The following is a 25329-nucleotide window of genomic DNA, read 5'->3' as shown; positions in this document are numbered from 1 at the left end:
TAAAGACACCTTTAGGACACAGGTGGTGATGGGTTTCCTAACGCTGGTAAGATTAAACACAATGTTCTCATTACTTGTAAGCTCTTTAGGAACCTAAGGAATGATAGTTGAATGAAGTGCAGGGAGAGCTGTGGGATGTAAAGGGTTCCTTTCTGAGATGGTTTTCAAAATCGATCTGTAATGAGTAGCTGTGCACATCATCACCAAAATATTTCTTTCAAGTTTTACTAAATTATGTCTGCTAATCATTTCCAGTCATTTTTGTGTTATGTTTAATAATAATTTGTTGTTAACCAAAATAGCTGGGATGTTTGTTGTATTTATACAGCCCCTAGTAAGTGTAGTACCTTTAAGGTAATTTTAGAGAGTAGCCTTACTTTTATGTAGCATGTCAATATTTTTGTTTCAATACATTTCCAAATAATCTGATCACTGATGTTTGGACAGGAGATATTGATTTCAATGTTTAGAGATTTCCTCCATTCCTTCTGTCTTACCTAGGAACCTTTGAGTCTTTAATTGATTGTTTAGGTTTATGGGATTTTGACTCTAACAAGATAATCTGATAGAAAATATGCTCAGCTACTAAAGACACCCATTGACATAAATTCCAAAGTACATACTTACAAAAGAAGTTATGTGTTTCCCACCAAAGTAGGGCATATATTATATCACAGAAAATGAAAATAGGAAGCAAAATTTTTGAATTACTAGCATATTAGCAAAACTTAAAATAGAAAGTCACATTAAAGCATATTCTTTTTTAAAAAATATATATATGTTTATTATTTATCTATTTTTATGTTGAGTACATTCTTGCTGTTTCAGACCCACCAGAAGAGGGCATCAGATTCCACTACAGATGGTTGTGAGCTACCATGTGGTTGCTGGGAATTGAACTCAGGACCTCTAGAAGTGCAGTCAGTGCTCTTAACCACTGAGCCATCGCTCCAGCCCAAAGCATATTCTTCTTATTTTAAATGCTTAAAATAGTAGGGAAGTTTCCTTCTGTAGCCCTGACTACAAGCTTGCTAGTGAATCAAGAGCTAATGAGGCCTACTGGTCCAAGATCAAGAGGTAATCACTGATTTCATTATTTCATGACTGTTGGACTTCTCATTTCACTCAAATTATACAACTTCCCCTTAGTACATTCAAAGTTTTAAATGTTTTTTTTGTTTGTTTGTTTGTTTGTTTTGTTTTGGTTTGGTTTTTCGAGGCAGGGTTTCTCTGTGTAGCCTTGGCTGTCCTGGAACTCACTCTGTAGACCAGGCTGGCCTCGAACTCAGAAATCCGCCTGCCTCTGCCTCCCCAGTGCTGGGATTAAAGGTGTGCGCCACCAAGTGGTTTTTGTGACAGTTACTGTTCTTGCTTGTGTATTAAGATATTAGCTTTCGAAGCCTGTAGTGTATAGATTTACATTTCAAAGCATTGACGTGCCCAGGAGCTATTACATGTATATGTTGACTAAAGTACTTATTGTTAAAATTCAGGGAACTGCTGCTGTTGTTCACATTTGACAAAATAGGAAGCCTAGACCCAGAGACCTTCATACAGCAGTTGGAATTTCACCCTAACTAGTTTGGATCTTAGGTTTATGCCCTTAAGTCACTGGTCTAAACTGCCTCTTGTTTTTCAAGATTTATTTAAAATAGTTATACTTTAAGGAGAAAAAAATACCTCTTTTCCTCTTTAAAGAAAGCCCATTTTATATTTAGCAACAGAATTCTAGCGTTTTTATCCCACACTCGTCTCTTGTGGCTGTTTGTTTAGATGTGATGGAGTATGTAGAATATCTTAGCATCTTGCTTCCAGAAAATAAATAATAGTTAAAGATTGACAGGCAAATAAATGAATATATGGGACAGTTGTCATTTTGTTTGAATGCTCTTGACCAAATTATCCATGATCATTACTGATAACAGACTTTTGAATTTTAATTATCAATAATCATAAAATTATATTACAGGTGATAAAGCTCATTCTTACTATTTTGCAGAACTATCACAACAAACATGGTAGTAAGGTCTTGTGAAGTATTTTGTTTTAGTAGTCTGTCTGTATCTTAAAAGCATTTGTTTATTGCCACTACACAAAAAAAACATAGTTTATGGTCCATAATTACCAACTGAAAAGTTTTAGTACTGTTTTAATGAACTTGTAAAGTCAAAAGTCATTTTGCAGAGAATGGAAGGCATAGCCATGGTGCCACATCAGGAGTGTCCTGAGGATCCGACAGGCCTCAGGGCTCCATGGCTGCCGAGCAGTCTGTGGGGCTGTCTCATCACTGGGTGCGTCTGTTTCACAATGAGCGTAAAACGGTATTTTCCTCACCTGAGGATCACTTTATTATTTGCCATCTTATTGTTGTTGGAAGGTTGTCTAAACTGTTGGGCATGTGGACTGACAAGTAAAAGGGACTTTGTGAAAACAATTGATGCAGGCTGAATGTAAGCATCTTAGTCCATCCTTAAAATCGGTACCCAAAATGTCGTTGTGAGGAGTGTGAGAGGAGTGGAGCACAGGATAACACCACTGCAGATGCGCATTTATTGACGGCTAAAGCCGTGCCAGCCACTGTTTTCAATGTTTTCAGCATGTATGCCTTAAAGTGCATGCATACCCTTAACTCTGTTGGATGTCTGAGTTTGTTTAAATACACAGTTGTAATTCTAAAGTCATAGGTGCTATCATTTTCCCCCTAGTAATAATTTGATGCTGTTACTACTAAATGTAATCCAGACAGTAGCCGTTCTGTTTTCTTCTTAGTTCTCACACAGAAAGTTTCCTGTTGCTAGGGTTTTGGCTTCTGGTTTTTTTCTTCGGTAGTGTCATTCCAGCTTGTGCTTTCTGTTTCCATTCTCTGGGTTACCATCTAATTCATAGTCTGCTTTCGTCCGTTATTGCCCTCAGGTTTCTTCTTTAGGTTTCCTTATCTAGTCTTTAGGTGGGGAGATGACGACATCCTTACATTTATCAGCTAGTTCAGACAGACAGACAGACAGACAGACAAAGACACTACTAACAAACCCCAGAGAAGACTAGCAACTAGATGGCCTCGGTTTTTAGTATACATTATAGTATATAAGGAAGACATCAAGAAATGCTCTTTGGAAATGAGTTCAGATTGTGAAATAAGGTAGGAGGCTCTCTTAGGAATTTGTAATGTGTGTTTGATTGCATTTGTAATGGCTTCCTTATTCAGGAGCTAAGGGTTACATGGATTTGTTATTTTCCGTCCACGAGAGTGAATGTGGTCTTGTGAATGCCGTGGGTGCACATGAGGAGGGAGAACAGCCATGGGAGTTGGTCCTCACCTTCCACCTTAACATGGGCTGTTCATCTCTGTGAAGGCCAGGCTGGCCAGCGCAGGCTTCCGGGGAGTCTTCTGTCTGCCTCTTCCACCAGTACAGCTCTGGCGGTGAGGATACCGCTCCTCAGGCCCACGAAGGTCTTTACCCAAAGAGAATAAATATCTCCTCAGTCCCTACATGGTTTCTCCTCAGCTTTCCAAACAAAAAGGGGGGGATTGGGCTGCTTTTTCTTCTTCAGCAGGAGGACTAAAAATAGTGACTGCCCTGTCTACCCTCTGGTAGTTTGACAGGCCCAGGTTCTAGGATGAATTCTCTACTGTTACTGGAAATTGTTTAGCAGAAGTATCCACAAAAAAGCTCCCTTTGTAGAAAACAAAATTCCCAAAGGCTGTCGTAGGCAACCCAAAGAGTCTTTAAGGCTGGACTGTTTTGTTACAGAGATGGTTAGACCAAAGCCTGGGGATATTCAAGACAAAGAGGAACAGGGTCCTTTATTTTGGAAAAAGATAATTTATTTGATAATTTGGGTTTGTTTTTCTATTCTGTTTTTACATATTGACAAAGTAACAGATAAGTCAAGAGGTTTATCATTGATAGATTTAGAAAAATCATGTTTTTATTGAAATTTAATGTTGAACTTTGTGGTTCTAAGAAGATACATAAATCTGTGGGTGTGGTTTACAAAAATATCACTAGTGTATGAACAGTGTTCTTACATGTCTGAAATAAATAGTGTTGTTTCTATAGGTAGAGAACTGAAGTGTTACATGTACACAGTCATGTGGTGGATTAGTGAGAGAGGAAGGATTCTGACCTAGGCAGTCTATCCCCCAGAAGACTCTAGCTAGATCATCTTCCCATGAGTGACTGGAGCCATACTCAGATTAACTCTCTAAGAGTAGATAATTAAAAAGTATTGAAATCAAGAGGTGCCAACTTAGTCATACTAGTTAAACATCGTTTCATCTGTTACCCATATAGGGTACCTGTGGAATCATCTGTCCTTACAGTCTGTCTTATATCTTCTGACTTGATGCATGTGGGGTTTGCCCTTTCCTGTGAATTATTTACTACTTCCTGTATTATCCTGTGTTACTGTACTTTGTTTTACACTGACTTCATCTGAATACATCTTCCTGATTCTTTTCTAAAAATTCCATCACACATGTTTATTGTGTAAATGTGTGGGCGGTATGCGTCAGGGTGAGGATCAGGACATCTCCCTGGATGACATCTGTTCATCTGGGTCCCAGAGACCAAGCTCAGGGCATGAGGCTTGGCAGCAAGCACCTGTAACTGGTGGGCCATCGTAGTCAATATAGATGTGTAACCCCTCCACACTTTGATTTATCAAAACAGAAAAACAGCTGTAGTTTGATATAATTTATGTACTACATAATATTCCCACTAAGAGTAGACAGCCCTCTGGATAGCAGAGTATATGTCATAATCAAGTTTAGAATAGTTTCATCATCCCTAAAGACATTCCATATCGTTAGCAGTCACCTCCCATTTCGGCCCAGACTCTTCCAGCAACTCTGTTTTAGTTGTTTTGGCTTTCCTGCGTCAGTATGATATATTGAAATTATGTAGTATTTTAAGTATATATAAGTATTTCACTATACATTATCAGTAAGCAGATTATCTCCTCCCTTGTATTTCTTGGCGATCGATAATTGGCAGTATTTACCCAGTGAATGTTGTGTATGATAGCTGACAGTATTATTCACACTGTAAATGTTGTACATCTTTTTACCCAGACATCGCTCTCCTGACTTTTTACCATATATGACCTAAAGATGTAAACACTACTTACTGTGTGAGTAGCCTATATAAGGGCCAGGTAGGTGCCTGAACAGGTAAAGGAGTTTGCAACCAAGCTCAGTGACATCTGTGCCTCAGGACGCACATGGTGGAGAGAGCCAGCTCCGTCGTTGTCCTCCTCTCACCACATACACTGTAGCGTGTGTGCATCCTCACACACTCACTGGCAGTGAGGAGACATAGAGGGATGCATGGAGAGATGACAGGTATGTAGGTAGGTAGGTGGGTGGGTGGGTAGGTAGATGGATGGATGGATGGATGGATGGATGGATGGATGGATGGATAGATAGATAGATAGATAGATAGATAGATAGATAGATAGATAGATAGATAGGTGGGTGGATGGATAGAGGTGATAAAATTTAAAGGAAAAGGAAGATAGGGCTGCTGACTATCAAAACAACATCAAATGGTTTTCATTGTTTCTATCTGATAAGGTAGAAGGACACTGTAACACCCTCAGCCACAGGAAATCATGTGGCATCTTACATGGGTGCTTCACACACATGAAGTCCTCTAGTGGAAAAGCAGTCACTCACACTTGAACTTTGAAAACATTAAGGAGTCTACATATTGGGTTTTAAATACACTTATGTTTTTAAAACCTAAACATTTATGCAATAATAAATGCTAACTTCAGGTAAGAGTGTGCAAAGAGGGATCCAGAAGGGCTGTGTGCGGTGCTTTTTGTTCACATAGTTCGGTAGTATGCGCATGGATGATTCCTGGCGTCTGGACTATGGTGTGTGCCTGCAATGAAGTCGTTGTTAAAGAGACGCTCGTTGTAGGACTTTGGTTCAGAGGCTGTCCTGCATGACCTGGTATGTTTCCTATGTTAATCCCGTCCCTTCCCTCCGTACCGTCCTCTGTCCTTCCTTCTTCCCGGAGAAAGAGAAGTTAGAGAGAGATGAGGGAACTGATGCAGTAAACGTCTCCCATTACTAACATTGGTTCTTTCTTGCTTCTCCTGTGCTTCTCCTAACTCACATGTCAGAGTTGCGGGGTCATCTCATTGTGGCCTCTGCATTTCGAGGTGTCAGTGAGTGTGCCTTTGCTTTCTGGATGGACAATTTAAGAACAATCATACTTGACCTCCTTCTTGTATTCCTTTTTGTGTTAGCTTAGGCTTAAAAATGGGTCATACAAATTAGTTCTTTCTAAGTGATGAAGTTAAGGTGCAGAGCAGAAAATAGGTTAGAAATGCCTGAAATCTGAGGGATGAAGAGCAGTGAGCCAGGCCACGGGCTACCTGGGAACTACTTTACAGTTGTCTTTGCTTTTACTAAAGCGCTGGAAGTCTCTGTTCTAGTGGTATTTTTCTTTTTTAAAATCTTGCAATGGGTCCAGTAAGGTGACTGAACAAGTAAGGGTGCTCACCACGCGTGACAACCACGCGTGACAACCAGAGTGTTATTCCTGGGCCCCACATGACAGAAGGAGAGAGCAGCAACTCTCACAGGCGTTTTCTGCCTTCCGCATATGCTCAGTCCTTCCCACCACACCCACCCTCGGGACAATGTAAAAACCTTACTACTCTAGCTGCAGAATGGAGAGCAGAGTTAAGTAAGAACAATCAGAAGCAGTGAGAGAAACTGAACAGCGTTTACAGTAATTTGTGCCACTAAAAGTGAGGGAGTGGGGAGGCCACAGATAAGGAGGAGCTTTAGACAGTAAAGAGGAGAGCTACAAGTGGTCACAGTTGTCCTACATGTGCTGGCTACTGTTACATAGGATGCAGCTAGCTCAGGAAATTAAATCACCGGGGCAATAATTTATTTGAATGATAATAAAAATTAGTAAAGATAGAGGTGAAGAAGATTGGGGTTGAAGTTTCTATGGAAAAATCTAGTTGTATGGTCTATTAACTGGGTCCCAGGAGGGCCTGCAGCAACGGGGGTTACAGAATCGCTTTTCTGACACTGGCACTCAAGTGGGAACAGGCTAAAATCCAGCATTTGTCCCCCCAACCCCGCAAAATCAGCATGACAAGTTTTACAGGGTGAGCAGGTTTGTCAAATTGTAACAGCCTTCGTTTGGTTGTCTGTTGACTCTGTGTGCAGCTGATGTTGGCATAGGAAGGCCAGCCTCCATACTAGGTTGGAGAGAAAGAGGAAACTGGAAACTGAAGGCTGATGGTAAAGCCCTGTCAGAAAAGTGAGAATGAGGCAGTCGGGAAGTGGATGAGTTGGGAAGTGAACCTTCCGTACGTATGCTGGCTGTTAAACAGACTGGGGAGAAATAAGAGAAGAAGCTGTCTGCTGGGAAAACCTCCACAGAGACAGGAGTGTGTTAGAGCCAAAGCTCAGCAGCCAGATGGGTGGCCTGGGATTTAAAGAGTTACACTGTCCACTAACAGAAAGAATGACGTTGGGACAGATGTCACACTTCTAGCTTTTCTGCAAAGTAGAGAGGGAAGCAGTCTACTGTCCTCATGACATCAGACAGAATTGTCAGAAGGAATGTAAGCACCATGCACGCCTCTTCTACTGTTTCCTAATCCTCCTTCCTCCCGCTTGCTCAGTCGGCCGCCACCATTCTGAAGAGGCCATCACTGTCTTCCCAGCCTCTCAGGAATATTCTCATCCAACTGTAACTTTTATGCCAGCTCTGCTGTAATACACTTGTAATCTATAAACCACCTTGCATGCAAAAGATGACAGGGATGGGGCTGGAGAAGCAGTGCAACAATTAAGAACTATTCTTCCAGAGGACCAAGGTTTGGTTCTCAGGAACCACACGACACTCAACTCTCCAGGACTCCAGCTCCAGTGGATCCAGGGTGCTCCTCAGGCGCTGCGTGCAGAATGCCCACGCACATAAAGTAGAAATCGGTTTCAAGTTACTAGACACATTGGGTTTAGGGTACAACACTCAAGCACAGAACATCCATAATATTGGGCTTAGGGTTCAAACACATTTATCTTTATTTACTTTAAAGGTCTTTCCTTAAAAGCCTTATAAAGTTATAAGACAGTTTTAATGTTAAATGGTTAAGAAATACACAAATGCCACAATAAATATGGAATTTTATTGTGGAAGATGAGATTTGCTCATAGCTGGGACTGAGAAGTATTATGGCTTGTGTGTCACTGTGAGTTGGTGCCAAGTGGATGATTCAGATCAGGTGAGAAGTGCACGGCTGCAGCCCATGGTAAAGTAAGTCGGTGCCTGAGCTGTGCGCACTTGTCCACTCCTCAGGCTGAGTCCAGCAGGCCGTTTTCAGATTCACTTGTCTCTTACAAGCAGAGTTAGGTTAGGGAGTGGCCTCTAGAGCACCAGAGGTAAGTGCCTTTCATTTCCCAGCTCCACAGGCACGCCACTTGCTTCCCCCCACTTCTGCCCAATTGTATATAAAATACTATTCAAGTGTACAACGCAGTTTGTATTGGATTCAAATTGAACCATCATCACTTTTATATCGTGCTAAGAACTTTTAAAAAGCATTTTCTTACAGTTATCACTGATTTGGGGTGTGGGCAATGCACAGCACTCATGTGGAAGTCAGAGGACAAGTTAAAGGATTAATTTTCTTCTTGCACTATGTGTATATCAGGGATCGAGGTCCGGCAGTCAGGCATGGCCGTGTATGTCTACCCGCTTAACTGTCTCCTGGCCTAGAGATAAGAACTCTTGACATAAAATCTACCCTGCGATAAATAGAGTCTTGTTAACTGTAAGCGCACACAGCTCATCTGAACTCAGTCCTCATGCATAACTGAGACCTTAAGCACTGAACAGCAAGTTATGTCTTCTCTCGGGTCTCCTGACACCTACCGTCTACTCTCCAATTCTGTGAATATTTTATATACTTCATGTAAATAAATCCTGGAACATTTGTCTTTATAACCAGTATTTCATTTAGCATAATTCCCTCCAGGCTTATCTGTTAGTACATATAACAGGATTTTCTTCCTGTAACAAGCTGCGTATTGCATCGTGTGTCTATTCCACATTTTCTTTATTAGCTATCTATATGTAGATATTTAGGGTTTTGTGTCTTAATGCTTCAGTGAACATGGAAATGTATATATGTCTTCAGCTCTTGATAGTATATATCATAGGAAGTGGGTTGCTGGATCATATATACTCTGCTTTTTTTATTATTATTTTTGAGGAAGCTCCATGCTGTTTTTCACAAGTAATATACCATTTTTCATTTCTGCAAAAGCTCAACGGCTCCACTTTGTCCTCACCTCCTCCATGTCCTCTCCAGCTCCTGACCTAACTAACACCTGTCCTAGTAGGTAGAAGATGGTACTCATTGTTGTTAGGAGTCACCTAACATAATAATTGCATCTAGCATGTTAATGTTTCCAAAACATTCCTACATAATTCTGTCAATAAGATATAGAAGCCTACAGTAGAAATGTAATCTTTAGAAACTAGTGTTGAAAGAAGTTAAATATCAAAGAAAACGTCTATTATAGTATCAGTATATAGAAAGTTAATACTGTTTCATAAATTCTACATTTCTTAAATTCTGCATTTTTAATGTAGGACATTTTTAATTATCATATTAATGGCATTTCAAGTTTGTATTTCTGCTTTTTAATGCTATAGATATTTAAGACAACTAGTTGGGGAATCTGTGTCTCCATTTTAAAGGTAAAAGCCAAAAGTATTTAAGAAAAATTAACTAGTCATCAAAGCAAATGTAGTTTCCCCAACAGTGATGTAAGTGCTATCAGATGCCTAGGGACTGACCATCTCCATCCTCGCCAAAGGAGCTTCTCTGACATTTTAGTAGAAGAATGAAGTCATGCTAAATGCAGAAAATTTTCACACAATAGTCATGATAGTATAAAAACTCATTAAATAGAAGGTGGTTTGTCTAGCACAACAGCATATTATTTTATCAAATGGTAAAAGTTTAGATAGTCCTATTTATTAAAAAAAAAAAAAAAAGATTTTGGCTAGATGTGGTAGCGCAGCGGCGGCAGAGAGGCAGGCAATCTGGCAGTGCTAAGCCAGCCAGGCCTCCATACCTAGCAGTGCTAAGCCAGCCAGGCCTCCATACCTAGCAGTGCTAAGCCAGCCAGGCCTCCATACCTAGCAGTGCTAAGCCAGCCAGGCCTCCATACCTAGCAGTGCTAAGCCAGCCAGGCCTCCATACCTAGCAGTGCTAAGCCAGCCAGGCCTCCGTACCTCGCTGCAAGTGTACCAGAGTTGCAAGATGACCTTGTCTCAAAAATGAAAGTTTTTCTTCTAGCTTACTGTAGCCGTCTGGTCAGTGCTTAGATAAGAAGGGAAAATTGAATTAGAAAACTATTTACAGCAACATTATGTGTTTTATACTCAACAAATCAAGAAGAGCCTAATGCATGCTGGCATATCCACTAATCCCACCACTCCTGGGCTGATGCAGGAGTTTCCGGGATTTCCAGGTTAGACATAAAATAAGTAAAATAAGGCAGGAATAAAAAAACCGCAAATCACTCAAGTGTGGATCTAAAAGTTAATCTCATAGCAGTTAGGAGTGGAATGCTTAGAGGCTAGGGAGAGTTTGGTCTGTGGACACCAGATTGTTTGGATTAAGTTCTGGTGTTACACTATGGTGTTAGAGATACTAATTATGTAGTGTATATTTCAAAAAGCTAGAAAAAAGCACTTTATAAATGCCTGAAGGAATGCTGTTCGTGCTGATGTAAACATCGCACTCTGTACGTGGATAATTCAGCACAGGGTACCCTATAAACAGGGTTTCTAGGTATCAGTTAAGAATAACAAAACTACCAAGAACTATAAAATATAATTGCCAGAGAATAATTTTGATTTGGTTTGGTTTTGAGCTAGCATGTGTGTGTGTTGCTCGCTTGGATATCCAGGCTGAAGTCAGGCTTGCTCTCTTCCTGCTGAGTCTCCTGGTGCTGGGAGTGCACGTGGGCCCCGCACCTGCTGACAAGTAAGACACGGCAGGGACTGGGCTGCTCTATCCTTTGGTCAGCTTTTGCTCGATAGACTAGGGCTTTTCATGAATTGTTAACGTGTGGATGTTTTTGTAAAGTGCAAAGGGGATTGTTTTTCCTTCTTGACCCCAAGTATTAACTGCTTATTTAACAATGAAATATTTTGTATGAATGAAGTGTTTTCTTCCAACAAATTAACTTGGATTCTTATGGGAAGAAAATCTTTCTATTAATTTTAGTGCACTCTAATCATAATCTTACATTTTGGTAGAACCTGATAAAATTCTTTTGAAACTACAACACATACAGCCAAGGCAACTATAACAGTGAGCTGAAGGAAGTGTTTTATATGGTATCTTGATTAAGGTAATTAAAACACTATAGAATTGGGATGATAATAATAGGTGTAGATGAATGAAATGGGAAAGTGTCTCTTAGTGTGACATCTTGAGAAAAGACGTCACATGCTTTAGTATCGTAACTAAAGTGAAAAGGCAGAAAAATCTAAAATTTACTGTGTGATTTCCTTTTTTTTTTAATGTACTTACTAGTTTTTTTAAAAAAAGAATTTAGGTGGAAAAGATCATATTTTCATGGGAAAAATATCAAATTATTACATTGTACTGTGATTTTTAAACCAAGTGTAAGTTTAGAAATGGATTGTCTTAAGAATTGCTACCTCAGAAAGTTGTCCAGTGTGAGGAGGGCCCTGAGTTGCAGTGGGGTTGGGTACTGCAGAGTTCTTCAGATCCACTGTGAGGGAGGGAGACTGCTCATGAATATTCTTTAAGAATTAGAAGGGTTTGTTCGGTCGGTGCCTTTGCTTATCTATTTTCAGACATAACTGTGGGTTTTTCATTTCTCCTTGTGCTGTATGTGGTAAGCCCAAAAATGTTAGAATGGTGATCCCCTCAGAGTTGCAGTGCACACCAAGCTTCAAGCATCTTGTTAACTTTTACTGCTGCTTTGGCCTGCATTCGAACCTGGCAAAGTGGCAATGTCCAGAGGGAGAGTGTATAGTACTCTAGCAAGTCAGTACAAAGGAGGAGAGTTGAAAACTTGTGTGATAACTATTGATTCTAAGTGTGATTACAATTAACATAGTCAACTTTTAAAACCCTTAGTAACAAGTTTTCCTTTCTTAAAAACACATTAAAACATATGATATACATATTGTGTTTGTAAATCTCTAATAAAGAGCCATTTTTATATCTTATTACATTGTGCTTAAATTCTTATTGATTCTTACAATTTTTGTTCAACTGACAAGGGTTTCCTTGACTTTATCATTTGGATGCTTTTGTATCATGCTACAGAGATCACTTCCCATTCTTACAGCAGCACATGGCCTCAAGTAGTGAGTACTTGAGAATGATGACAATGTTTTGTACACCCAAGTCTTTTCCTCCATGTATTAAGTGCAGTGCAGCTGTGAGCACACCTTACTCTTGTTCGTATTCCCTTGAAGGAGACATTCTCTTTAATGCAGCACAGAGTAACAGAATCAGATTGTTGCTCTCCTGTACTTGCAGGTATTTTTATTAACCAGCGTCTTGTCTTTTTTAGGTATCTAGTAGATAGTCGGTGGTTCAAACAGTGGAAAAAATATGTTGGCTTTGACAGTTGGGACAAATACCAGATGGGAGATCAAAATGTCTATCCTGGACCCATTGATAACTCTGGACTTCTCAAAGGTATTATTTTCTTCAGTCAAGTTGTAAATGTGTTAAGTTTAATGAGTAAGTGTCCATGGGTATACTAATGGAGAAAGTTAATGTAGATAAGCTGATAGCAATTCAGTGTAAGTATGGGGTGGTATGTAGCACACACCTGAATTCCTTGGATAAAAGGCCAAAACAGGAGAATCACTATTGTAAGTCTGCCATGAATACATAATGAGACTCTTACCAAAAAAAAAAAAAAAAGCTGGAGGTGGGGAGAACAAGATAGTTATTTGCAGGTCATTCTGTAATTATTTGGTATGTATGTGCCATATTATCCTTTCATATTTATGATGTGATCATGATTTAGAATTGAAATGTTAAAATGGAAGTGTGTAAATTAGCAAGCACTATTTTCTGGTTTGGGGAAATGTTCTCCCACATGCTGTTTTTCTTAATGGAGCTAGGACATTTTCAGAGTTAGTTAGTATACATTCACACTCTTGGCTTTTGCACTGTCCTTCTTCAACCTTCCCCACTTGCTGGAACTCCTCCAGCTCCTACATATAAAGAGAGGAAGCCGTCCATCCCAGCATCACACTGTGACCCAGTGGGGTCAGGGATGAGACAGACCATAGAGCTGAATAACTGAAGCTCTAACCTCCATCCACCTCCATCCATGATCCACAGTGGGACATCTGCCTGCACCACCATGTGTAACACAGTGATATAGTTTACAATTATGTTTTAAAAGGATTATATAACCACAAGATGTCTCCATTTAAGAGAAAGACAATAAAGAATGTGTATTTAACTTCCTAGGTTTGAGTTTGGTTAGCCTCTAAGTTCCATTCGTGGCCAAGTTGCTTAATGTTTCACTTCATGTGGAGCACTGAATGGATCAGGCTAGTTCTGATGTCTAGGAGCTGATCACAGAGGCCAATAGTACCCGGTTGGCTGGTGTAATAGAACACTCTGAGGTTGAGGCTTTTCTGCCAGGACAGACAGTAAGAAACAAGGCACATTCCAGCATCTTGGCTTGCTGGTGACAGTGGCAGGACTGGTTTCTGTCTAAGCTCCGTATGTAGACACACACTGGTGTGGTTTGGATGCCGAGAAGTGAAGAACAAAGGACAGTGAGGAAGACACTGGCTTTAGTTGCCACAGCCTGTGTATTAGATGTTGCAGAACTGGATGGTTGTTCCCCACAGTCAAGGAATAGACTAAGCCTGTATCCGTGTGCTTACCTGAAGACTAGTTTCTGTTGTGTCACACTCAGGGGCTAGTGGTGGCAGCTTAGTTTTGACAGGGAAAGATAAAAATAAGAGGCAGGGGCTTGCTACAGCTAGCACAGCTCTGCAAGATGAAGGAATGCTCAGACCAGAGATGTTTCTACAGGAGGAGCAAGAGGAGTAGAGTATGCCTCTGACCTGTGGTTTCTAAGTTGAATATTAAAGAGGAAGAGATTATAGAATCCTGGACAAAATTTAAAATAAGAAATAAACAAGCCCTTGTAGTTGATGATATCCATGCAAAGGACAGAAAAGACACATGCATAGAAAGACTGAAAGATTCTGAGAATCTCTAGCCCGACTAATGGGTACATCTGAAGGACATTTAACTAAATGGCCCGCATTCTATGTCATAAAACCTGTCTCAGTAGTTAGAAGCATTCACATCAAAGTATATTCACTTGCCATGAAAGAATAAAACCTGCTTTTAAGAAAACTTTGAGCCCGGTGGGAAAAAAATAGGCAAGAAATTTGAACAAATCTTTTACCCTGACTTTTTCAGAAGAGGGGCTGGTCACGTCGCAGAGGGGTAAGTTGTTAGTGCATGCAGATGAGGACTCGAGTCTGAGCCTCGTGTAAACAGCCAGACATGCTGGTGCACACCCACCATCTCTGTGCTGGAGACCAGGAGACCGGGCTCGCTGGCCTGCCAGTCTACTCTGCTAAGTCTTAAATGAGTAAGAACATCCTAGTGTAGCCTTCCCTCTATTTATACTGCACATGTAACTCCACACACATGAATATGCCCATACAATTTGTGCATCCACCTGCTACCATGCCAAAGAAGAAAATAGTTTTCCAGGAGAGTAGGTTTAAGTGTTCACCTTTGTTAGTATAAAAGAAATGGGGAGTGTAGAGGCTGACGAGGTGGCTCAGCAGATGACAGTTTGTGCTTCTCTTGCAAAGGACCCAAGTCAGTCTGCAGCACCAGCATTGTCAGCTTACAGCTGCTTCCGACTTGACTTAGCTCAGGGGTATTGGGTGCCTCGCCTTATGATACAGACACACAAACATATATGCATTCATACATACATACATACATACCACACTACATATGTATAATTTAATTAAAACTTAAGAGAATCACTCTTGACACTTGCTGACCAGCATGGACAACAAATTTGAAGTGAAACATCTGTCAGCCATAGTACCCAGGCACAGTATGTGAGGTAATTACTAAGAGACCATGAAGAAGTAAAGCATTTGTCCGTAAGGAAAGTTCCACATGATTGTTCACATAGTGTAATCCATAATAGAAAAACGTGCCAGCAACCCAAATGCCAGTCAATATCTAAATGGATAAGCATATGATAGTATGTTCATATAATGAAACCCTATTAGCACTTAAAAATGAATAAATTGCTGATAAAGTATCAATAGATCTCAAAATATAATAGTGTAAGTGAAGCCAAACAAAAAGAGAATGTATTGTTTTATGTACATTTTTAGGTGATGTAGATCTGTTTACAGTAACAAAAGACAGGTAATATTTTCATAAAATTCTAGGAAATACAAATTAGTCCATTGTAAAACATAAATAATGATTACTGTAACAATAGAATCTTGACAGGCAGGGAGGAGATTACAGAGCCACAGGGGGACTTCTGGAGTGATAGATGAGTTATCATTTCACATTTGTGTAGCTAGGACAGAGCTTACCTCTGCTTTGCCCATATGCTTGTGGCATGAGACACGGGTTCCTTTGCCCCTGCACCATATGACAACCCTGGAAGCAAGTGCAATAAAAGAGATCAGAAGCTGTAGAGAAAAATACCAGGATTTGAGATGTAGAGAACTAGCAGAAGAGTAAGATTGTCTTGAAAAGGTCCTGGCAGCTGGAACACATAGACACTATGTTACACTTGTATTGCACACGGAGGATCATACTCTAGGAAATTATCTCTTACACAGTACAGAAGAACCAAGAAGTGGAATTTTCTGGCTATACTACAACCTATCCTTGAACAAAATTCATTTGCACATTCAGATCAGAGGTGCTTTTTTGACTGTGGAGCCATGTTTGAAAGGCCTGAGTGAGCTCGTTAACATCGTCTAGCCCATGCTTGACAAGTGAGAGGCCAGCATACGGGACTGTGAAGATGAAACGTGAGCCTCCATTCTGGTTCATCATGCAAGGGACAGTAGGGCTGAATTCATAGATGTGTACAACCCAGACTTAGAATTTGTGACTCCAGTGTGTTCTGTCCTGTAGAAGGATGTGGCTCTGTTAGCTCATTACAGCCACTGGGACCTCTGCAAGTGTAACCTAATAAATTTTCTCCTCTGTTAAAAAAATTACCAATTGTGTAATTTAAGTAAATAGAGTTTATTTTCAACAGTTACATCTCATTAGACACAGAAGTGATAAATCAAATGGTAATCCCTTCTCTTTAATTTGAAAGGTGTTCTCTACACATACACACACACACACACACACAAAGTGGTTATTTCATTCTGTCTATTCAGTATATTATTATGTGAATTCTGTCACATAGACTGTTTATCTAAACTTAGATATATAGAAAATAACACATGAGTCTTGATTTTTAAATTCTTCCAAAGTTTTCTTCAGCTTATATTGTACTTATATGACAAAGCACATGGAATTAGAATGTATACATTCATGTTTGAATTCAGTCTCTGCAAATGTGTGTTTATTGAAGCTTGGGTAACTTATCTCTTGGTCTATTTGCTAGTGAAAATGGAACTATCTAATTCTTAATGTTACTCTGAAAAAATAAACGTTGAATAAAATACAAGGATTTTACCCCTCCTCTTTTTTTCTTCCTTCCAAGCTCAGGTTGTCCTTTGAACAGAATATACTATGTAGCTGATGACCTTCGTTTCCACCCTCCAAGTGCTGGGAATTAAAGGTGTGCACCACCACCATGCCCAGCTAATAGCAAGGTTTTCTAGACTATAATGCTCCATCCATTGCTCTTGATTTTGTATGATTACCCTAGGCAAGTTACAGTCAGGACACCCATCCTGCAAGGCTGTTTGAGAATTCACAGTAGTGTGTCTGCCATAGTTACCTGCTGTGCGAAGTCTCATAGTATGGCTTGCTTACTTAGCATATGTCATTTTCTTTGATCCTCAGAGTTTCTGACAATGCATTCCAAATTGTATTTGCTGACAATTTAAAAGTTACAATCACAGTTAAAGAGGCTATGTATAAAATTCATACTCAGGGCTGGTCAAACAGCTTGGATAGTAAAGGCGCTTATCACCAGGACTGAGGTCATGAATTCAGCCATTAGGGTCCATGTGGTTGAAGCAGAGTGCCAACTCCCACAAGTTGTCCTGTGACCTCCCTCATATGTGTGCCGTAACACATACGTGTATGCGCTACGCATACACAGTAAATGTCATCATTTTTAACTAGTGCTCATTTTACTTCTATTGAAGAAAATGTAAAATTCAGACATTGCCAGCTTTTGTTTCTATATAAATAAAACATACCTTTCTCAAACTTCAGAAATCCACAGATGAATTGTAAAAGAATAATATTCTATTACTCTCTTGAGCTTTTTTTTTCTGTAGTAGTAATGTATTGAAAACATGTTCCTTCCTTTGATGATTAAAATCAACTCGGGGCAAGAAAATCACCTTTAGATTAGTTGAGCTAGTTTTCTTTCAGTACTTTGGAACCTCAAATGACCAATTAATAAATGAGTCCCAGAATGGGACAGTGACATTGTTCTGACTTAGGAAATTATTCCTAGGTTTCTGCCCTGAATTATACAAAAGTTGTGAATTTAGCTTAGACATTTTAAAGCATCTCAGAACTAAAGTCTGACTTCTGTGTAGCTACCACTGCTTTAGCTTCAGGGATGGCTCCAAATTGTGGGTCTCCTGGAATCCTGTAGATGCTTTGCAAAATAACTTTTTAAAAACCTTTATCACGGTTTCCAAGCTCCCATATTTTGGAGTCATTTACTATGTTGTGAATTTGATATCAGCAAGTCTGTACTAATTCTTGGGAGATTGAGGCAGGAGGATTACAAATTCTTGTCTAGCCTGGACCTCATCACAAGACCCTGTCCTAAAAAACAAAAGTTACTTACTTACTCATGAATTTCCTACACTTAATTATCTAACATAAGAATGGCTCCCTCTGGATCACTGATACTCAAATATTTGAGGAACCTCTTCTGTTGGTATCTTAGCTAGTATTAATGTGTTAGTATTTTAGGAATCTAAGAAAATCCTTTGTAAGTTCTCAGGCAACAGTTTATATTGAAATATGTTGATTTGAACCTTCTTGGAGTTTTTTTCAGAGTTCATTATTGTAAATACCTCAGACTGTGTTCATGAGTCTCAGTATTTATGTCGTGGGTAGCCGTGCATGTGGGCTGAGAGCTGCGTGCTGTGCTGTCCTGCTCTGTGCTGAGTTTATTTCTCCCCTTGTAGATGGCGACGCACAGTCACTTAAGGAGCACCTTATTGATGAGTTGGATTACATCCTCTTGCCAACTGAGGGCTGGAATAAACTTGTCAGCTGGTACACGCTGATGGAGGGCCAGGAGCCAATAGCAAGAAAGGTATGTTTGAGAGGTAACTGAGTATAAATATATTTCTGTTGAGTAGTTCATATCGGTATTTCAATGAATTCTCAACCCTTCTTAACTTACATTGGGAGAAAAGCCAGAAAATCTTTCCTATGCACTGGATTCTTATAATAGCTGACCACAAACACAGGAACTTACCTGCATTTTCACCATTCTAAGGACATAACAATGCATGTGATTAGCTGATTAACACAGAATTAATGTCATCTTTATTGTCCAGTTGAGGACATAAGAACAAAATGCATACACTGCTTTTTTTTCCTAAGATAATTTAAAAAATAAACTAAAAGTTGAAGTTGTTTTGGAACATAAGATATTTTTAAAAATGAAAATGTAATCTTTCAGTCTTTTTTGATGTTTTACAATTATAATTTAGAGAAATGAACATTTTTTTGGAATAAAATGGGCATTCCTCCTATAAAATACAAAATTTCAAGCTAAACGAGGTAACCATATATATCTATTGAATAATTTATTCTGGTTTGTATAATATAGGTCTTTTTCTTTTCTTTTCCTTTCTTTCTTTTTTTTTTTTTTTTTTTTTTTTGTCAATTTTGGAGAATTGAATGCTCTGACCTGTTGAAGGACAGCCTACACCCATGAAATGGCGCTGGAAGAAAACTTCATTTAAAAAAAATGGTTTTTTTTTCCTTAAAATTTTTTTAACAATTTCCTATGTAGTATGTTGTAAGTATCTTTAGCCTGCTGTCCTCTCTCTCATCCCCGGAACTCACTTGTTACAGGAAATGCATCTGTTACGTTTCCTTACCAGCACATTCCAGTACCTTTGTAGCTAGCACATTGGATGCTACAGACTTCAGTGTGAGGCTAGACCTACCAAGCAACTTGTTGACATGTAAACATCCTTAGTCTTTCTAAAAAGATGGACTGAAGTGTGGTTTTTGAAAACTATGGAAATGAAAGAGCAAGGAAAAAGAATCAAAAGTTCACACAGAATGAAGAAAAGTTTGAGAAGTCTGTCATACATTTGTTCTTAATAAAGTGAAAAATTTTTTGAAAAATGCAAATTTTCAACATGTAAATTTGAAGTGTTAATATACACGAAGTTGTTTGGATGCACCTTGGTTAGAGATGCGTCATTCCTCCACATTGAATGAGCAGGCCGTCGTGCATCCTACCCATCCAGAGAGAAGTTGTTTTAAGAAATAAACACTAACTTCTTAGAGTCCGTGTCAAGCTCTGAGTTTTATCAGTCTGGTTACATTAACAAATCTATGATGCATAAAGTAATTATGTATTGGGGACTCACTCAGTCTTTGAAGTATTTCAACTTCATTGTCAGGCGCTCGGCCTTAAAAACAGACTGATCAGAAAGCAGGGTAATAATGAGAGGCCAAACTAGAAAAGTAACAGTAGAGAGGGGCTCCATCGGAATCCAGCTAACTGTGATGTTAGACTTAGTAACAATTGAATAGGTGTACAAGGTTATTCAACAAGACCCCAACACTTGTGAAACAATAAGTAATGTAATGCTCTTTACATTTCAGTGTTGTGGTGACCAGTGAAAAGTGAATCTTGAAACCAGTTGGTGTCAGTAGAAAATATACAATGTAGAATTTACAGCAAAGACCTTTAAAGTCTTTAAACTTCACAGTTGTACTTGGTGTGGTGACTAAGTCTAATGTGCATCTGCGTCACTGAAGCAGGTAGAGGACTGCCTGACGGACGAGGGCAGCTGAAGCTGCTTCCACACTGAGAGAGAGAGACCACATCTAGTCAGGAAACCTCTGTTTCAGGCTGCCTCAGACTGAAGAAATATAAGCACATCAAAAGTTCACAAGACAGCAAGTTACTCCTCAGCAGTGCTAGGATACACTGTCCTCAAAAAAGCATAAATCAAAGAAATGGTTTGCCAGCAGGGACAGCGGAAGCCAGGAAACAGTGTATTACTCTCAGTAGACTACAGGACAAGAACTGTGGCCTAAAGAAAGGAGAGGAAGAGAAAAAGACCTTAAATTCTTTATCCTCCTCTCTATTTTTCTGATGCTAATTCCCTAGTTTTAGGATAACTGGTCTGTTCTACTCCTGCTGTGATATATTTTAAGATTAGCTTACACACACCTGCAGTTGTATTTTTTTCTCCCTTCCCCACTCTGTGCTGTGCATAGCAAGGCTGTGCAGATACTCCAGGAAGAAGCCTACCTGGACAAAAATGTGGATCAGTTCTAAATGAGGCTTCAGATGATGGAAGCCATAGCCCAGGGCTTGATAGGAACTCATGAGAATTCTCACCCCAGACAAGCATAGCTTAAATCTACAGGTTCTTATCCTCAGAAATGATGTGGGGTGTTATCATGTAGTGGTGGGTGGCTCATACTAGTTAAGTTATCTGGGTACTGTAATATTAACATAGCAAGAACTATGGCTTTGGCTACACGGTGAGCAGAAAGTATAAAACATGAGTATCAATAAAAACCTAAGCGGCCTTAAGCAAACTGAGGAGAATTTGGGATTGAGGAGAATACCAATATACTTAAAGAAAAAGTGGGGAAGTCTTGGAAACTAGAGGGATATAACCTTTGCAAATGTCTCTACTGTAAACTGAAAGATTAAAAACACTATGTCATGAATTTAGTGATTTGCCAAAGTAGTGTTCAACATCTACTTGTATTGCCTAGAGTCCTTGTATAAGGATAATAAGCTAAAGATGGAATCTTAACTATAACAGAGCAATAATTTACTAGCTGTTAAAACCAAAGTGTGGCCTGTAACCTTACCATGGGAAAGTCATAGATATGTCTCACAGAAACATTTGACAAAGTCCATTAGACATTAGGATGCCATACTTAATGACAGTCACTGAGAAGCTGGTAAAATATCCGGGGTCATCAAACTCCCAAAAGTAATTATCCAGTGTATTTCCAAGTCCCTAGTTAGGATTAAGCTAGAAATTTATAATGAAGAGATATTTGATAACCCCGACTACCAGCGGAGAGACAAAAATCATAATTTAAACTAAATGATAATAAAAATACAATTTAAAAAACGGTTAAAAAGCCTACTCTGCCTCCCAAATACTGAACATTGCAATCTGTGGTGGAGTGGGGCTGGCTTCAGCTCCTTGCTGACACTCTGTCCATTTCTACAAAGGAAAAGAAAAGGAGTGGGCAGTCACTGTGGGGGTGTTTACAGGTAAATACAGATGTCGAGAGGAAGGAAACAGCAGCAGTCCTTTTCGAGTTAAGAAGTGGACATTTAATTTTAGTAGAGAGATGTTGTAATGTAGACCTCAGTACAGTGACATGTAATTACAGTGCAGTATCTGAGGGCTTCACTCAGCTGGGGAGGCCCAGGCCCACATTTGTTGGAGCAGTAATGTTTGGTTCCTAGTTTTTTAATTATTAATTAGCTACAAGAAAGTTATTAAAATTCCATATATTGTTGTATCCTTTATACTGAGCATCATTCTGTGTAAGAGATTTAAAGCATCTTAGTTGAGTCAAAATTTAAGTTTTACACTATGAATTGAGCCTATTAAAATATGAGATAGGTAGTCTGTTAGACTGTTTTAAAGATTTGTAACATAATTAAGAGAACATATCCAAGAAATTAAATTCATGTTGGATTATACAGAAAACTTCAGATAAACTCTTTTATAACCGAAGTTGAAACAGTTTTTCCTGAACGTGAAAGAGGAGTTTGTAATTCCTGTGTCGAGTTTGATATGAGGCTGCTAGTCTGCGTAAGTCATTGGAGCCTCCCTTTGCCATATCTGTCTAATGTATCATGTATCAGGCTAATTACTATTTTCAGAAGCAGTGTTCATGACTGAAATCCTGCAGTTAACCTTTAGAAGAGCAAAAGGAAATACCCGTATTTACAAGGTGAAACTAAGATGAAGCGCTTTATCACTTTATGCTTGATTCACTCGCATGCTTGACTGCTCCTTCATTTGCTTGTGTGTTGTCGTAGACTTACTAAGTAACATGTGAAGGTCAGACAAAGCCAGCTTAGAATGAAATGGAGAGCTCCATTACAGGGCCAGAGCTGTCATTTTAAAAGACGTATTTTAACATAAATAGTAGTGACAGACCTCGTAGATACAGTTACATAAAGCACAAACGTACTTACAGATACATGTACGTTTTCTATCTCAGCATTGTATGTGAATTGTACAGAGAAAGCTTGTGTACAGTCATTTTGATTAAACGAGTAAGTTTATTGTGACATACCAAAATATTAACAGATTAGTAGAATGCCTTTCTAAACTGTTAATGTTTTAAATTATGATTATACTTGCTAGCTTTATTTCCTTGGCTATCTGTAGTCTTTTCTTAAGCTTTGTTAAGAGATGTGTTACTGTGAGAATGCATTATATTGATAGAATTCATACTAATTTGTTTCTTTCTTTCTTTTTTTTTTTTTAAGGTGGTAGAACAGGGTATGTTTGTAAAGCACTGCAAAGTAGAAGTCTACCTCACAGAACTGAAGCTCTGTGAGAATGGGAACATGAACAATGTTGTAACTCGGAGGTTTAGCAAAGCTGACACAATAGGTAATGGAGGCTCCCGTCCCAGATGGCCACTGCTTTAGATGTTCAGTTGTGATTCTTGGTCATAGGCTACTGTGGTGTTAGCGTTTTGAGAGGCTGTTCATAAGCATGGTAGCATCTCAGCTTCCTTGTATATGTGTCTTCGCTTACAGTGGGCTCGCTTGTTTCTCACTATGTTTAGTAAATGAACTTAATGTTTGTGCCACTTTTAATTTAAGAAAACCAAATACATTTTAAAATTAGCATTTGGGAAGTTGCATGCCATAGTTATAACAACAAAATATAAATTTTAATCCAAACTTGGTAAAGGATTAAAAGGAAGGAAAAGCCAGGCGGTCTTTCCTTCACTGCAGGTAAGGAGCTGAGGCCGCAGGCTTGGTGTTATTATATCATATTGAGGGTTTGTTCCTGAATAAGTTGAAAAACAGTCAAGCTCTCAGTAGACCTACTTCTCTGTAGCCATAAAAAAAATAAATGTACAAATACTGACAGTGAATTTAACAAATTAAACTTTGTAATTACACATGTTAATTTGTATGCTAATAACTGTGAAATGTTCATATATGTATGTGATATAAATAGATTTTATTTGCCCCCATTAGCCTGTCTTCTCCTATTACCTTTATAATGCACAGTGCTAACAAATAAGGACACATTGATCTTCAAATAAAGTATTTTTTTAAAAAATAGTAATACCAGTGATCTCATTGGAAATACAAGCCAGTAAGAGCCTGTACTCGCAGTTGTAAGAAGAAACACTCTCAGGCAACGGGACCAGTTCAGCAAAGTAGTAATAGTAAATTGTCATGTTCTTGGGCGACGCCCAGCCCCAGCTGCTCGGTCAGGTGTGGTGTCCCCAGCATGAGCTGTCTGCTGAGTTAGCCCTCCCTCCAGTCACACAGCCGCTGGGGACCTGCAGGATGTTCTGGCCACTGTGGCGCGCAGAGGCATGTCACTGGCTGGGTCAGGCTGCTGAAAACTTTGTCCCCATCACCTGCCCACCACCTTTTGGCTCTGGGAAAGCCAGCTAGAGATCAATAGCCAAGTGGAATGTAAATAAGCTACATTTTAAGTAATCATAAAACCTATAGCAATCTATAAATCTTTATTTTAACCAAAATGTTATAGAAAATCTGAGTCCATCAGAAACTTTTGTTTAGGCGATTATTTTACTTACAAACTCCAGAAATCAACTGATTTTAATTTCTACATTGAAAACAACCATTAGGAAATTTTTACTTGATATACTAAATAAAAATTTACAGAGGATAATTTTGTAAATATCAGAAAGCTTGATCTGACACAGCTTTTAACTCAAATACTTTAGATATCGTAACGCTGTCTAAGGGTACAGACATTGAATAGATGTCATAAAATTGTAAATGAACTGAGTTTTTGTATAACTTGAAATTTCTTACTCTTTGAAATGGATGTTTTCCAAATTGCTTAGAATTAGGATAATAAGGAAAACATGGATATATATACTTTCCCCTGTGGTCTTTTTAAAACCTTGATTGAAACTGATTTTTTAAAAACTTTACTAAATTGTCTACCCAAAATGAGAAAATTAAATTTCCATTTTTGTGTTGCTGCTAAATTAATAAGGCACTCTGCTTTCAGCTTGTACTGCCCATATGACTTACAGTAAAATAACAACAGTGGCTGAAACCCTTGTCTTTGGTGGTCACCTTCTGAGTGCTTGTGTGGTACTGAGGTGGCCACTTGGAGGTAAAACGCAACACTATATACTTGAGGCCAACGGCTAAGAACATAATTTGTTGTAAGGTTTCCTAAAAATTCTTGATTAATAAAAATTAATAATTTATCTAATTTCCTGGCTTAAAATATTTTGCTACTGTTCTATCCAACACTTTTACTTACCATTTCAGCTATCTCCAATCCTCACATATGCCTGCTAAGAGTCTTAATCATATGTAAAGTTAAGCTTTGTTCCCCTGCTGAGAAGTCTTCTATGTGATGTTCTTCCCTGCCTCAGTAATTAACTATCTTCTCTTGCAAATAAAAACCTCAGGTGCACTGGGCCAGTGATGTGGCTCCGCAGGGAAAGTTGTACTTGTAGTCACACGTGACAGTCTGTGTCCAGAGTTTCCAGGGTAGAAGGAGAGAACCAACCCAGTCAAGTTGTGTTCTGCCCACAGTGCCCGTGCATGCCCATGCCCCCGCACACACAAATAAGGAAACACACATAAGTGTATCAGTTGTCTTCCTGTCTAAAAAAGAAATCTTT

At 39.1% G+C, this 25329-nt stretch overlaps 1 protein-coding gene across 4 annotated transcripts in view; it reads left to right on the top strand.

The window, feature by feature from the left end:
* The window catches only part of Usp15 (ubiquitin specific peptidase 15), a 97646-nt gene that overhangs the window by 2731 nt on the left and 69586 nt on the right, over positions 1-25329 (top strand). For 2 of the 4 annotated variants that reach the window (XM_021173675.3, XM_021173674.3), the window contains exons 2-4: positions 12611-12738; positions 18411-18541; positions 22958-23084. In XM_021173675.3, the coding sequence (XP_021029334.1) occupies positions 12611-12738; positions 18411-18541; positions 22958-23084 (386 nt within the window). Of the gene's footprint in view, positions 1-12610; positions 12739-18410; positions 18542-22957; positions 23085-25329 lie in introns of those variants that run through there. The other 2 variants (XM_085843219.1, XM_085843218.1) reach the window with 1 other exon arrangement.

Source organism: Mus caroli, unplaced genomic scaffold (assembly GCF_978045245.1).
Source record: "Mus caroli unplaced genomic scaffold, Mus_caroli_1 scaffold_9, whole genome shotgun sequence".
Lineage (NCBI taxonomy): Eukaryota > Metazoa > Chordata > Mammalia > Rodentia > Muridae > Mus > Mus caroli.
This window is presented reverse-complemented; position numbering and strand designations above follow the sequence as displayed.